Below are 16,824 nucleotides of genomic sequence, written 5' to 3'. Positions count from 1 at the left end.
ACATATATAAAGATCGTTGCTATTTCATTGAGGAATCATTATTCCTATAAGATTATTATTTTCTTTCTTCCTTGACATTTCTTATTATGTGCTATAAAATGTTAATTAACAGATAAAATGTAAGTTATCTGAAGTTGTATTTTGGCTCTTAAAACTCACAGAGAAAATGTATTTAATTTCATGGGAAGGCAGAATCTTATTTGTCTAATATTATACTTTTTGGTTGAAAATATTATATGGCATATGCTACTCCTTATCCCCAAACATTCTTCACAGAAAAATTAGCTGAGGCTCATGAAAAACACGCCAGCTGACAGCACAGGCAGGAGATGAACTCCAATCTTTTGATTCCCCAGCCTAGTTGCTCTTACCATAAAATGGTGGCAAAGGTTGACTATTTGTATAATGGCCAAAAAATTATTTTAAATGCTGTTTCTTACTATAATGAAATTAATTACAAAAAAGTCAGAACAGAGATTGGAAGATAGGAGATTTATTGGCAAGTGCTTTCTGGAATAACACCAGTGAGGGTGAAGGATACAGAATTGAGGCAAGGGTGGGATTGAACTGGTGATGCTGTTTGTTTAATGGAGACCTCAGCTGACCTGAGGCTGTCCTTTAGGGTTGTCCTAAATGAGGCAAGTGGGGCTGGGCTTCTCTATCCTGACTCAAGTAATCTTTCATGCAGGCTATTTCCAAGAAGTGGTGTGTGGCCTTGGGTGAGCAACTTAATTTGAATGAGAGCATTCCTTGAAGAGAGATTTAGATCTACATTACATTTCTAGATTTTATTGTAACATCGGATGTAACTATTTGGCCATTTTCAACCCATTTTCTTCTTTTGTAAAATGCTGAAAAGGAGGAGGGGAATAGGAACTAGGAAGGATATAGATTGAAGCAGATTAGCTGTAAGATCATTTAAAGTATGAGAGGTTTTTGGGCAGTATCTTGAATTTTATGTATTTCTCTCTTTCTCTGTAAATATTTGAGGGAAAAAAAGGAAATCATTCTTTAAAGGAAAAAGAAGTCTCAAAAAGGTAGCCTGAAACATCTAGCAAAAACACTGAAGCAAAGGAAGTTATACACTTTGCCATGGTAATGGCTACTGGTTTCTGGGCTTTCTAGAACATTCACTATGAGAGCCAATGCTCTTCTTCCCATTCCCACCATCTGCATTAGTCACTTGGCTGTAGAACACAAACAGTGAGTTGGAGAAGCTGTTGAGAAGTGAACTAAAGCTACATGAGAAAGGCCAGATTTTTAAAACTGGAGTTCTATTGACTCTAGGTGCTGTCCTTCCAGGAGGCCTGCTTCTACACAAATGGACATTGAGAGGGACTCGTCTGTGAGACGATCATCTCTTTGACTCATGCCTATAAGGTGTGAGAAACCAGCATCCTAAGGTCGGTCCCAGCTCAATAGTCCTCTGAGACTGGGCATTTATTCCATCACCCTTCAGCCCTTGTGGATGCCCACAACCAACCAAGAATGCTTTCCTAGGAGTAAGGAGTGCAGAGAGCCATTCTAGTATGATCAATATCAACAGCACACACGTTTTCAACTATTCAGAACTGTAGGAACGGCAGTGAGAAGAAAGTTCAAAGCACACTTAAATTTGCATTAGAAATGATCTCATTACCTAATACATGATTTTAAATACTAATCTGATCAATTCATTATCAATATCAGTTTTTATTCTTTGAGTCTTCGATGACATACTTCATTCCACCTCTTTGAATTACTGAAAGGAACAGTATTTTTTATTCAAACTCTATAGGCACACAATTCATTATGCATTATGCAATGTTTTGTGCGATGCCATGGCTCTGTATAAAAATGGAATTAAAAAGTTGTTAATGAATGAGAACTGGAGACCTAGATGTTGTTTTTTGGTAGCTCTATAAGCAAATAAATTTTCAAACAAAATTAATCTATTGTTAATTCTATTGGACTACGAAAATCAGCAAGTCAGTAGAGTTATGCAGACACAGTCAGGATTACACAGAGCTTAAAAAAGTTCCTGTAGAGAGTACAGAACTGTATCTTTTGGGAGGATTTTACAAGATAAGAAGTAGTTTGTTTTTCAAAGATATAGGAGTAATGAAGAAGGGATCTGGCAAAGGGTTGGTGAAAGTAAATATTTTAGATGATGGAGTATAAAAAGTATACCAATTTAGCTTCTAGAAAGAGTTTCTATTGCAATGTAAAAATACAGATCTCCGTCCTTTTAAGACTTAGATTACCTAATTATTTCTTAATTCCTAATGTCTTAGAGATTTCTTCAACAAAATGGATCATTTCTTAAACCTCACAACATTTCCTATCTCACTCAAGGTTTTGGGGACCTGGGGTAACTTATGAATGACTAAGGCAAATGGATTCACAATTTATTGTGGAAATCTTTCTGGTCTGCTTAGAAAAGAATACTGTGATACCTTAAGCTCATTTCAAAGGAATTCCATGGAACCAGATCAGAGTCTATCTTTCCTACAGCCTCACCTTCTGTCTAATATCATGGAGCCAAAATGTACACCTGGATGTTCACAACTATTTCATATATCTGGGCTTCATCGATACATCTCATTTGAGAAGATCTCAGTTGAAAAGGTCCAGATAGAGGAGTAAAGGTCCAGATAGAAGGAGTATAGTAGGAGATTGCAGGGGTCTTAAAGTTTCCTTCTCACAGTGCACTCTATTTGATCTTAACACATAGCTCCTGCTGTGGCAAGCACTAAGCCCTCCAGTCCACATTCTGTGTCATCTTGGAAAGCGTGTATAAACCACATTAAAATTGGGCCAGATAGACTTCAATAAATTAAAGGCCTTCTTCAGCTTATAAATGACAAAACAAGAACTTGAATTAGAAATTATCTTTCTCATGTCAAAAATCTTTCAGGGTCATACTTCCCTCAGGTTCAAATTTGAATTTAAAAACTATTATTTATTTGCCTCTATCTTAATGCATCGCACTCTTTTTTTTCAAATGTAAGACAAGATGTTTTAAACAATATTTTCAATTAAGAGATATTCAATGCAGTTTTGGATGGATCTGTTGCAGCCTTGCAAATTAATTACAATGCCCAACATTTATGGGGTGCTGACTTCTGACCCTGTACTCTGTTGCAATTAATTCTCTGTGGATGTTCTCTTAAATCCTCACAACCACATCATAAAATCAGTACTCCATTGTGCACATAAGGAAACTGAAAAACAGAGCTTGAATAATTTGCTCTTCAACGTATAGCTATTATCATGTAACAAATTGCTCCCCAAATGTAGCAACATAAAATAATTATTGTTTATTTTCTCAATAGTATCTGAGAATCAGGTATCTAAGAGCAGTTTAGCTAGGTGGTTCAGGGTCAGAGCTTCAAGCTGTTTCATGAGGTTTCTTTCAATGTCTTGAGCTGAGGGTCTAGTTTCTCACCACATGGGCCTATGCACAGGTCTGCCAGCCTGTCCTCAAGACGTAACACCTGGATTCCCCAAGGCATGACACCTGGCTTCCCGCAGCATGAGTGATCTAAAAGAGGGAAGAGAAGAGAGAAAGAGAAAAAGAGAGTGAGCACGTACAATCTTTTTAAACCTTATCTTAGAAGAGACATACCGTCATTTCTGCCGCATTCTACTGCTCACCAGACCAATCCTGGTAAAATGTGCAAGGGAACCCCACAGGCACGTGAACTCCATGAAGTGGGATCAGTGGGAGGTATCTTTGACGCCGGCTATGATGCTTATTCACTAGCAAGGAGTAGAACTAGGTAACGAATCCAGGCAGTTTTACTTCAGCACTTGGAATCTTTACCATTATATTAAGAATAACTGCAAAGCACATATTTATGAATCTTAGGGCTTTTCCAAAAGTCACCCTCCATGGAGTTTGTGGATACTTGTGAATTTCATTCTGTGGCACTTGCTTATCAAAGAACACCTGAAAATGTGAAGGAGATATGAATATTTATCAAGGACAATAGAGGCTAAATTTCCAAATGTCCCAGATAATATACAGGTCATTGTGGAAAAGAGAAGATAAAAAGAGGCAGAATGAAAAATCATTTCAGTTAAGCTCTTTCATTTTGACATTCCATTATCTTTGTCTCCTTCATCTCCTCAACAAATCTCTCAATTCTGTCAAGTACCATGTTGAGAAATATGTAGGGAGGGTTTTCTTATTTCTTAAATCTTGTAGCTTAAAAAAATCTTTACTTTTGATTTCCTATAGGTAGTATTTAGTGCTAACATTTTAAAGAATATTATGGAAGTTTTCAAATACCAATGTGCCTTGTTCAGGGAGCTAAGTAATTTGGTGAGGGAATTTCTACTTGAAAAATTTTGTGCATCAATGTCAGAGATCAATTGTCAGAAAGCTGTGTCAGAACAGATTTCTTGTCATATTTTGCCGCAGAGCAGAGATTTATTGAAAATGCTTGATGATATTGCTCTCTGAGCTGTTTTACATAAACATAGCAGTGGAGTGAATGCTTTGAGTTGAAGCGTTTGTGTGTTTGTGTGTGTTTGTGTGTGTGTGTATTTCCGACTTTCAAAACTGACATCAAGGGGAAAAATACCAAAAGATATATTAATACCTAATGTTTTATCCAACTTACTTCAAGAATGATTATTTTTTGTTATAAGTAAATGTAGACTTCTGTCCCTTTTCAGCAATGAATCATAGAATAAAATACTTCAAGATTGAAGCTTTGGAATACTGGCTATTCTATTTGATGTCACGAAATAATGAGCACTTTTGAGATGCAGAAATATACAACAGATTTATTATTTTTGAAAGAAGTTTTATTATTTGTAAACCCTTTGTAATCAGGTCAGCAGCAAAAATACAAAACTATTAGAAAGTAAAACTTCTTTCTTCAGTAATGAAAGACTTGGAACTGCAGTGTAAGTTCAGTCTCTAGAGTGCTCTCAGCACTCTAACTAAAAGATTATATGTCTTGAAAAATTGTTTTATGTTTCTCTCTCCAAATTTGTTTGGCTCCAAATCAGAAGATACTTATGAAACTCTTTTTCTAAACATATTGCAAAACACTTGTTAATAATATTATTGCTTGTATTACAATATACTCATTTTGATAAGAAAATATAGTATGCACGGTTTGTGGAATGAGTATCTTCTATATTTAAAGGAGACTAACATTGTCACATTTATGAGTAGAAATTATCAATACCAGGAATGTTTTGCAATCTAGCAATCCACTTTAATGACTGCAGTGATCCATTTGATCAGTAAGACAGGTGAAATAATTCAGTTGACTGCCTCAGAGTCTGGGAATTTGAGTTGTTTAGTAACAGACTTTATGCTCTTGTATGGCTTGTATTTACAAATGTGTTCAACTACATTATTATCATTATTATTATTATTATTATTATTATTATTATTATTATATTAACTATATACCCCAGGAGACTAAATCATACATCAAGCCACTCTAAAAGTCTCCAGTGTGTTAAAATGACAGATTTCTAAATAATACTCCTAGAAAATCCTTCATATTAAACTCACTTGAAAAATATGAAGTATCTCTAGCACTGTACTAGAAAAGACACAAAGACAACAAAATTATAACTTATTTCTTTAAGGAATTTATAACATTTCGGCTGGTACCTGGTTTGAATCTCTGATTCTTTTTAAAAGTTATCTTGTCATTTTTAAAATTTCCCTTTTTCTGGAGCCTGTTTACGTGTTTATATATCCATAATGTGCTTTTTATAAAATATCTTTATTGAGGCATTGTGCTTTGTACCACTTACTCTCAAATGTTCATTCATGTCTTCTCTAAAATAATTTAGAAAAACTATGTATCCCCTCATATATTTAAAATTTGACGCTTAAAATATTTTGTTATACATTAAATACCTGTGAAAGATGGAATTTTTCTAACACACTTTGAAACCAATCTACAAGCACAAAAATACCATAGTAGTTTGATACCAACATCACCCCCTTAAAAAATATGTGAGGAAGTGCCTTGTTAACAAAGTTAACGTCACTCATTTTTCTGCTTGAACTAGAATCTACAATTTATTTTCCCCACAGATTAACATACAAACATGATCTATTTTTATGTTTGTGGGTCTTTTGTTGATTATACACCTTTTTTGCAGCATAAAATTTATATAAACTAAAATGTTATGTTTGTATTTCCAGTGACTATAAGTCACTGGAAGTCTTTGTTAATTTTCTTTCCTATGGATCTTGTTAACATTACAATTAGTGTTTCTCCACAATGGCATATAGAGTAAAATTTTATTAGAGTGTTATCACCTAATGACATGAATGGGGCTTTTTGTACATTAATTGCATACATCCATGTATGAATGTTGCTTATTGCATTAATTCTATTCCAGTGGGCTTTTTATTGATCTAAACACTGTGAAACCTTTGCATATGTTGGCATATATATATATAGTGTGTGTATATATAGTACTATAACAATGAGATCTTTATAGCAATCACTGAACAATTTGAACTTCTTCCAAATTACATGCCAAAATCACATTGTGGCTTCGCATTCTGTTATTTTTGATAATTTTTCAACTAACAACTACCTGAGATTCTCCTTCAATTATGCTCTAAATGAAAATGTTAGAAACCACCTCACTTGCAGAAGTATTTGTTACTCATTCAAGTTATTTACTTTCTTGTTTTCTAGGAGGTTCACAATAAAAAGCTGTACCAAAATTTATCAAGCAATTTTAAAATAAACTTGAAAATTGTTTTCACCGAGAGGCACTTTTTGTAACAATATATAAAGACAAGATTAGGTTGCCTTTTCTTTTGGTGATTATTTCCTTTGCCGTGCAGAAGCTTTTTAGTCTGGTGCAGTTTCATTTATTTGTTTTTGAAGCCAAGCTTTTGGTGTGAAACCTAAAAAGATCATAAACAAGACCAGAATCAAGGAGCTTTTCCCCCATGCTCCCTCCTAGGAATTACCTTCTGGGTCTTACATGTAGGTATTTTATCCATTTTGAGTTAATTTTTCTATGTGGTGTGAGATAAGGGTCCAATTTCATTATTTTCAATGTGAAAATCATTCCCCCAGCACCATTTATGGAAGAGACTATACCTTTTTAACATAATTTCTAATCAGGAAGTGCAGTGCATCCAACTTTGTTTTTCTTTCTCAGCATTGCTTTGGTTATTCAATATTTGTTGTGGTTTCATAGAAATTTTAAGATTTTTTTTCTATCTCTGTGAAGAATGCCATTAGAATTTTGATGGGGATTGTGTTAAATCTGCATATTGCTTTGGGTAGTATGAACCTTTCAACAATCTCATTTATATGTGAAATATATATGTGAAATAATACATATATAAGCTCAAATACACAGAGATAGAGAATGAAACAGTGGCTCCCACAGGTGGGAGGGGGAGAGGAAATGGGGAGATGTAGGCCAAAGAATACAAAATAGCAGACATGTGAGATGAACAAGTCTAGAGACCTAACCTACAGCATGAGATCTAAAGTTAATACAATTGTATTGTATTAGAGATTTTTGTTAAATAAGTAGATTTTGGCTACTTCGTTACTTTGTCACAAAAAGTAACTGTGAGCCAATAGATACGTTAATCTACTTCACTATGGTAACCAACCTACTATCTACGTGTATCTATATGTGTCTCAAAATATGTCATAAACCTCTAATATACACAATAACATGTATTTTTAAAAAAAATTCTATTAATGTCATCACTCTACACTCCAAAGCAAGAATTTGTGATAGAACAAAAACCCAATAAAACCCAACAATTTTTTACTGAAAAATAATATAAAGACAAGATTAGGAAAATTGAAATATCACTTAGATCTGCACTAAAGCAATTTTTGTAGAAATGATTTATCTTTAAATGATTTATATTTTTATTCAATTTATAGGAAATATTAATGATTTAATCTGATTAGCAGAGTCACTCTTCATTTTCAAACCAGTCCATCAAAATGCTTTATCTGAAACAGTCTGACTTCATTTTTCAGTTCAAGTAAACATGTTCAAATGCATTTTAAGAAATATTATAAATATACTGAAAAATAAATTCTGGTATATAATTTTAATAGCTAGTTTGCTAGAAGCAGCCCTTTTAAAATCTTTTATCTTTTATATATTTAATCTGAATTTTCAGTTAGAATTTAAAAGAAATTATACGTTGTTTCTCATTGATTTACAATAAGCAGTGTAATTTGTATCTACAATTATAATGTTATAAAATGAGGAATATGACAAAAGAAAAGATTTTCATTTGGTAAATGTGCATGCACGTATGTATGTGTTTGTTGAACTCCTGTTATTGGCATTACCATCTAAATACATAAAAATAAATTATTAATTTCATAGGAATATACTGCTAAAACTGATCATTCAGGTAGCTGACTTAAATTTTGTTTTGGCATAATAAAAGAGGGAATACTAAACATTTTATAAGATAATATATAAGATAAAGATTGACTACAATTGGAATATTTAATAATATATGTTATAATTGAATAGCTATTGAATAATGAAATTGAACAATACTATCTAAACCTAGAAGATATTGTGTATGTTTTTTATCTGTGGGTTTCAGTCACTGTAACTAAAAAAAGTTGATCTTCCTGAAAAACATTCAGTTACACTTAATATGTCACTCCCCTGCACTGATTTGGGTATTTGAAGATATTTTCTATTTAAAGATAAATCCTAAGTATGACTATTGAGAAAACACTTTGCTTCTCTCTCTCTCTCGACTGTCCCTCAAGAGCAATACATTCTTTTACAGAATTAATGGAAAATTCCCAACATTTTTTCAACCCACTCTACACAATATATTTGATTTGAGAACAACCTAACCTTTCTAATGCCATAGTTCATCCTTAAAAGAAAGATTAAGACCAAGACAAACAAACAACATGACCAACAATAAAATGTTAAAGTGGATTTATGGTAACTCGATTAACTGTTTCTTTGTTTGGAGCCCTGGAATGTTTTAAACTGCAGGGTAATATTTCATAGTATGATGCTTGAGGGGTGAGCTGTCTTTACTAAAGTAAAAAGTGGGATTGGTGGAGAGAGGTAAGTAAGGGAACCTACTTGATACTATGAAGAGTGTGTATAGATTTGAGGATCTGAAAATTCCACCGTTTTCTTTTTGCTTGTTGAGTGAATACATAAGATTCAAAAAACCCATTAACCTTTTTCTTTTGCAGCTGTTGTGAGCGCCATCCCGGTGCCGACCCTAGAAAGTGCCCAGTACCCAGGAATCCTCCCGTCTCCCACCTGTGGATATCCCCACCCGCAGTTCACTCTCCGGCCTGTGCCATTCCCAACACTGTCAGTGGACCGAGGTTTCGGAGCAGGAAGAAGTCAGGGTAATGCATTTTCCTCTTTTTAATAAGAGCAAATGAATAATAGCAAAGGTGTCTTGTAAAATATGTTGCATTCTGACCTTCTTATCCCTTAGAAAAGTTGATTTCCCTATGACTGTGGTACTAGAATGTTCCTTTCCAACACAGTGCTTTGGATCCTAGCTCATGTGCATTTGTACTGATTCCCTAGGCACCTTTTCACAGCACACTCCACTGACAATACAAGGGGAAGTGGTGGGGAAACAAATGTCAAGTGGTTCCATCAAACAATGATGTGATGGGTGCTTGAAATTAATATGTCCTATTAAATAGGAAATTCATAATCAAGTGATATCTTCCAACATATTTGGTATCTGTTGGTTATGTCTCACTGATTGCTGATGAACCAATACTTGGATGAATCCTTTAGATTTCTTTAATCAGGTAAGTGATACTTTTTCAGCTTTAAAAATTAATTATCAGGAAAAAAAAGCATTTCCAGGGTAGCATTTCATTTATTTGAAGGAAGGTAGGAATGAAAAGAGACTCTCAAGCTATTATATACACCCTGGTGATTTCTGCTGTGCCATTTGACTCTTTTTTTTTTTTTTTTTTTTTTTGAGCACAGTATTTTAAAATCGATTTTATGGCTTTCATCTCTTAGTTAAGAACAGGTGACTCAGCAGCTCATGTGAGATAGGATGTTTTGTAATAGATATGATAGTAACAACGATAAAATATATTTTTGAGGTAAGGTATATTTTTCTAACCAAACAGGGACAACTCTAAGAAATCATAAATCATCTAGATATAGCAGGGTTAGAATTAAAAGGCATCAGAGATCTTCCAAGGGAGAATTAGATTTATTTTCTCTTTTCTCACTGCACATAATATCTACAGAATAGAGTTGTGTGCAAAAACTCGAGGAAAAATAGTTGCCCAAACTGCATTGAAGGGAATTAAATAGGAAAGACGTAGAAAGTCTAACAACTAAAATTTTCAAATCCCAAGACAACTGGAAGTGGAATTCCAATCAAAGAAAGAATTGAGAGCCCACAAGTGCCTTCTTCACTTCTAAAATGAAGCTCTCTGCAACAAAAAAAGACAAGTTTTAATGTTAGTTTAGTATTCTGCCTATTGGTTTGTTGTCTCCTACACTCTTGATTTCTTGTATATTCTCTGACTTTAAAGGGAAACATGAAAAGAATGTGTAGACTCTCAGAGGCTGAGGTGGGCAGATCACTTGAGGTCAGGATTTGGAGACAAGCCTGGCCAATATGGTGAAACCCTGTCTCTACTAAATTAGTTGGGTGTGGTGGCGCATTGCCTATAGTCACAGCTACTTGGGAAGCTGAGGCGTGAGAATCTCTTAAGCCTGGGAGGTGGAGATTGCATTGAGCTGAGAGTGTGACACTGCACTCCAGCCTGGGTGATGGAGCTAGACTCTATTTCAAATTAAAAAAAGAATGTGTAGAATGACCTTTATCGTGTTTTTCCATCATGACTGGTACAAGCCAAAATTCAGGACTTTTAAAATTAGTAATTAATTCACTATTTTTATTCGTGTTGTGTTACTCATTTCTTTTCCCTTTTTTTAAAGGCATAATTTTCTTTTGAAAATTTATTCATTGAGGTCCAACATCAATTTACTCTTTCCTTTTTCCTCTTAAATTGGTGCAGCATGTGAAACTCTCTCTTATTGAATCATGGGGAAAATGATTCCAAAAGTTAAAGCTCAATGAAAATGAATAAAGGGAATTGACTAGTATAAAATTTTTTATCTATGGTTAAAAGTCGCATGTGTGACTTGTGATTTTGAGAGTGAGTAGGTTGTGTGTATGTGGGATAGGAGGCATGTGATAAATCTCTGTACCTTCTGCTCCATTTTCCTGTGAACCTCAAATGCCTCTAAAAATAAAATCCATTAGAAATTAATTGATTGGGCTGGGCGAGGTGGCTCATGCCTGTAATCCCAGCATTTTGGGAGGCTGAGGCAGGTGGATCACGAGGTCAAGAGATCGAGACCATCCTGGCCAACATGGTGAAACTCCCATCTCTACTAAAAATACAAAAAAAATAGCTGGGTATGGTGGCATGCGCCCATAGTCCCAGCTACTCAGGAGGCTGAGGCAGGAAAAAAAAAAAAGAAAGAAATTAATTGATTAAAATATTTATTCTCTAGAAGATGTTTTTATTTTTTAAAGTAAGGATTATTAAATAAAAGTAGTTATATGACAAAATACTTAGTGATTTTTTAACTTTATCTAAAATCAAAAGGCAATGGATGTTCTACTCCTGCCCAAGATTTTACAGATTTTTAACATACATCTTCAGTCATTCATCAAGAATTTTTTGAGCAAAGCTATGCGCAATGCAAAGGGACTAAGATCTAATATGTGTTCCAAGTGATTGTTTAAAATAAAAATAAATAACACTCACCCTCCTTTCTAGGAAACTAAATATTCTCTAAATCACTGTCAGAAACAATTAACTTCCTGTTTCCCGCCATTCCGTATTAGTTTCTAAATGCCTTAGAGAACACTAAACATTCCTGTTCTCTCTCAAGCAGAAAACATTTCATGAATCTGGGTGGATATATCTTATTAGTCGCCTTGGGAAACAGAGAAAGTATTAAAAGTATTTAATACATTAAAACAGAGAAAAAGTATTAAAAGAAAAAGTTGACTTTGCCAAGGTGGAAACTTGTTTTCCTCCAAAGTTATCTGAAAGACCTTTGAGTTTTATAAGAAATGAATCACTAAAGTCCTGTTCCAAAGGTCTACTGCCTTCTGAAGGCACAAATAAAGCTGAATTTCTCTCCAACCATAAGGAAAGAAAAGATATGGTACATACATTTGCATTACATGTATTCGCTGACCTATCAGTAAATATTTATATTTATATAGTTGTGATGGACAAATATTTCTTCTTCTTAATAAGTAACTGCAGTACTGCTCTTAGCCTCAATAAGCCAATGAGTTATCCCTAGGGAACAGTTTGGCTGCATTGTATTTATTTGAAAACTTCAATCAATAGGTAGTCTTGGGGCCTCATTTCTACAAATCAATATAAAATTGGTGCCCCCACTTTCTTGTCTTTTAAACAAGTACGTGGTAGAGGAGCAGTTTAAGTGATTTCCAGTCTTCCTTTTAGTTCTGACATTATCTTAACTAACTAGTGGGAAGGCTGGTCAGCTTTATTCATGCTATTTTTCTGCCTCTGTTCTCCCTCAAATGGGAAATCAACTAATAAATGAAACTTGACCTAGATAGAATGAGGAGTGCAATGGAGTTCATGGATTATTCTCTAGGGTTTTTTAAAAAAATCCAGGCTGTAAGAAACTGGGGTTATGTAAAAATATTGTGTCACGTTGTTCTTCTAAGATTAATGAGTGAATTGGGTTTCTAGAGGTGTTCATATCTCAAAGTCTTTGCTTAGAGTTATTGGCTTGCTATATTTCTATCACATATTGTAGTTTTTAGATGATAGAAGAAAAATCCTCATTTTCATTTTTGTAATATTTTCCCAGTTATTCTGTAGCAATTATATGTATTGACATTAATTATGAAGTACCTTGAGATTTGACTCTGCTGTGTAATTGTATGCTATTTGTACAATGAACTCTGACTATTTCATCATGTAAAAACAAGTGCCTTGCTAGCATGTATTGGATTCTCACTCGACACTCTGAATTGCAGAGCAGGGGCACGTCATGGACAAAAGCAGGTTTCTTTGCTTTCAGAGAGAGATCTTGGCAGAGCTAAATGTCATGCCACTAAGACAGTTTGTTTCACATAAGTTTCCTGAAGCCAGTGCCTGAACTGGACAAAAGTGCTCATCTGAAATGAGAGTATTTCACCGGTGGAGCAGTTGTTATTGTGTTTGTTAAAGGGTTTTTGCTGCCTTAAATGTCAGCCAGTTCCAAAAAGCATTTATTTTGCTCCACTTAAAATATAAGAATTATGAATTATAGATGGAAATCCTATACCTGTTCACTATATTCATTTTGAACACAACAGAAATTGTCCCTTAGGGATTGGTGATATATTCCGTCTCGAGGAAGGGCCCTCTCACTCCTGTCTGGTACATTAGGCACTTTCCTATTCTCCCTATGTGGTACTAAGGATGGATTTTGCTAAAGAGGGGACCTATCTATGTAAAGCCATTTTTACTTCTGTCAAAATCAAGAGCCATATCATGATGTTTGCAGCCAGGATCACGGGGGCCAGCTGAAAACTTGGGGATAGAAGACTGGGCATGCAGACGATTTTTGTTTTTAGCAATGCTGATGAGGAGCAATGGCATTAAAGAGTAGGATTAGGAAAAAAGAAAATTCAGTGGTGTAATCAGAATTCATGTGAAATATGAATGTTTTCAAAATAAGAGACCGAATTTCAAAAGACTAACAAATTCATGTACATTCTATTAAACTTATGATCACAATAATATAGATTTTTTTTATTATACTTTAATTTCTGGGGTACATGTGCAGAATGTACAGGTTTGTTACATAGATATACACGTGCCATGGTGGTTTGCTGCACCCACCAACCAGTCATCTACATTAGGTATTTCTCCTAATGCTATCCCTCCCCTACCCCCCAATCCCCGAGAGGCCCTGGTGTACATGTGTCCTCATTGTTCAACTCCCACTTATGAGTGAGAACATGCGGTGTTTGTTTGGTTTTCTGTTCTTGTGTTTGTTAGTTTGCTGAGAATGATGGTTTCCTCCCTACAAAGGATATAAACTCATCCTTTTTTATGGCTGCATTGTATTTCATGGTGTATATGTGCCACATTTTCTTTATCCAGTCCATCATTGATGGGTATTTTGGTTGGTTCCAAGTCTTTGCTATTGTGAACAGTGCCACAATAAATATACATGAGCATGTGTCTTTATAGTAGAACGATTTATAATCCTTTGGGTATGATTGCTGAGCCAAATGGTATTTCTAGTTCTAGATTCTTGAAGAATTGCCACACTGTCTTCCACAATGGTTGAGCTAATTTACACTCCAACCAACAATGTAAAAGCATTCCTATTTCTCCACATACTCTCCAGCATCTGTTGCTTCCTGACTTTTAATGATCGCCATTCTAACTGACATGAGATGGTATCTCATTGTGGTTTTGATTTGCATTTCTCTGATGACCAGTGATGATGAGCATTTTTTCATATGTTTGTTGGCTGCATAAATGTCTTCTTTTGAGAAGTGTCTGTTCATATCGTTTGCCCACTTTTTGATGGGATTGTTTGTTTTTTCTTGTAAATTTGTTTAAGTGCTTTGTAGATTCTGGATATTAGTCTTTTGTCAGTTGCATAGATTGCAAAAATTTTCTCCCATTCTGTATATTGCCTGTACACTCTGAGGATAGCTTTTTTGCTGTGCAGAAGATCTTTAATTAGATCTCTTTTGTCAGTTTTGGCTTTTGTTGTCATTGCTTTTGGTGTTTTAGTCATGAAGTCTTTTCCCATGCTTATGTCCTGAATGGTATTGCCTAGGTTGTTTTCTTCTACGGTTTTTATGGTTTTAGGTCTTATGTTTAAGTCTTTAATCTGTCTATCTTAATTTTTGTATAAGGTGTAAAGAAGGGATCCAGTTTCAGCCTTCTGCATATGGCTAGCCAGTTTTCCCAACACCGTTTATTAAATAGGGAATCCTTTCCCCATTGCCTGTTTTTGTCAGGTTTGTCAAAGATCAGATGGTTGTAGATGTGTGGTGTTATTTCTGAGGGCTCCGTTCTGTTCTGTTTGTTGGTCTATATATCTGTTTTGTTACCAGTACCATGCTGTTTTGGTTACTGTAGCCTTGTAGTATATTTTGAAGTCAGGTAGCATGATGCTTCCAGCTTTATTCTTTTTTTGCTTGGATTCTCTTGGCTATACAAGGTCTTTTTTGGTTCCATATGAACTTTAAATTAGTTTTTTCCAATTCTATGAAGAAAGTCACTGATAGCCTGATGGGGAGAGCATTGAATCTATAAATTACGTTAGGCAATGTGGTCATTTTCATGGTATTGATTCTTCCTATCTATGAGCATGGAATGTTTCTCCATTTGTTTGTGTCCACTCTTATTTCCTTGAGCAGTGGTTTGTAGTTCTCTTTGAAGATGTCCTTCACATTCCTTGTAAGTTGTATTCCTAGGTATTTTGTTCTCTTTGTAGTAATTGTGAATGGGAGTTCACTCATGATTTGGTTCTCTCTCTGTTTGTCTGTTACTGGTGTATAGGAATGCTTGTGATTTTTGCACATTGATTTTGCATCCTGAGACTTTGCTGAAGTTGCTTTTCAGCTTAAGGAGATTTGGGGCTGAGATGATGGGGTTTTCTAAATATACAATCATGTCTTCTGCAAACAGAGACAATTTGACTTCCTCTCTTCCTAATTGAATGCCCTTTATTTCTTTCTCCTGCCTGATTGCCCTGGCCAGAACTTCCAACACTATGTTGAATAGGAGTGGTGAGAGAAGGCATCCTTGTCTTTTGCCAGTTTTCAAAGGGAATGCTTCCAGTTTTTGCCTATTCAGTATGATATTGGCTGTGGGTTTGTCATAAATAGCTCTTATTATTTTGAGATAGATACATTCCATGTATGTGTCCAGGAATTTATCCATTTCTTCTAGATTTTCTAGTTTATTTGCATAGAGGTGTTTATAGTATTCTCTGATGGTAGCTTGATTTCTGTGGGATAGGTGGTGATATCCCCTTTATCATTTTTGATTGTGCCTATTTGATTCCTCTCTCTTTTCTTCTTTAGTGGTCTGGCTAGCAGTCTATTTTGTTGATCTTTTCAAAAAACCAGCTCCTTGATTCATTTATTTTTTTGAAGGGTTTTTCCTGTTTCTATCGCCTTCAGTTCTGCTCTGATCTTAGTTATTTCTTGTCTTCTGCTAGCTTTTGAATTTGTTTGCTCTTGCTTCTCTAGTTCAATTGTGATGTTATGGTGTTGATTTTAGATCTTTTCTGCTTTCTGTTGTGGGCATTTAGTACTATAAGTTTCCCTCTACACACTGCTTTAAATGTGTCCCAGAGATTCTGGTATGTTGTGTCTTTGTTTTCATTGGTTTCAAAGAACATCTTTGTTTCTGCCTTAATCTTGTTATTTACCCAGTAGTCATTCGAGAGCAGGTTGTTCAATTTCCATTGGTTTCAAAGAACATCTTTGTTTCTGCCTTAATCTTGTTATTTACCCAGTAGTCATTCGAGAGCAGGTTGTTCAATTTCCCTGTAGTTGTGTGGATTTGAGTGAGTTTCTTAATCTTGAGTTCTAATTTTATTGCACTGTGGTCTGAGAGACTGTTTGTTATTATTATTTCCATTCTTTTCCATTTGCTGAAGAGTGTCTCACCTCCAATTATGTGGTCAATTTTAGAATAAGTGTGATGTGGTGCTGCAAGGAATGTATATTCCATTGATTTGGGCTGGGGAGTTGTGTAGGTGTCTATTAGGTCTGCTTGGTTCAGAACTGAGTTCAAGTACTGGATATCC

The 16,824-nt window shown here is 34.9% G+C and overlaps 1 protein-coding gene across 1 annotated transcript in view; it reads left to right on the top strand.

The window, feature by feature from the left end:
• The window catches only part of DCC (DCC netrin 1 receptor), a 1,198,282-nt gene that overhangs the window by 1,138,933 nt on the left and 42,525 nt on the right, over positions 1–16,824 (top strand). Inside the window, exon 26 of the mRNA XM_030810404.1 lies at positions 9,198–9,359. Within this exon, the coding sequence (XP_030666264.1) occupies positions 9,198–9,359 (162 nt within the window). The remainder of the gene's footprint in view (positions 1–9,197; positions 9,360–16,824) is intronic.

This window comes from Nomascus leucogenys, chromosome 4 (genome assembly GCF_006542625.1).
Source record: "Nomascus leucogenys isolate Asia chromosome 4, Asia_NLE_v1, whole genome shotgun sequence".
Taxonomy (NCBI): Eukaryota; Metazoa; Chordata; class Mammalia; order Primates; family Hylobatidae; genus Nomascus; species Nomascus leucogenys.
This window is presented reverse-complemented; position numbering and strand designations above follow the sequence as displayed.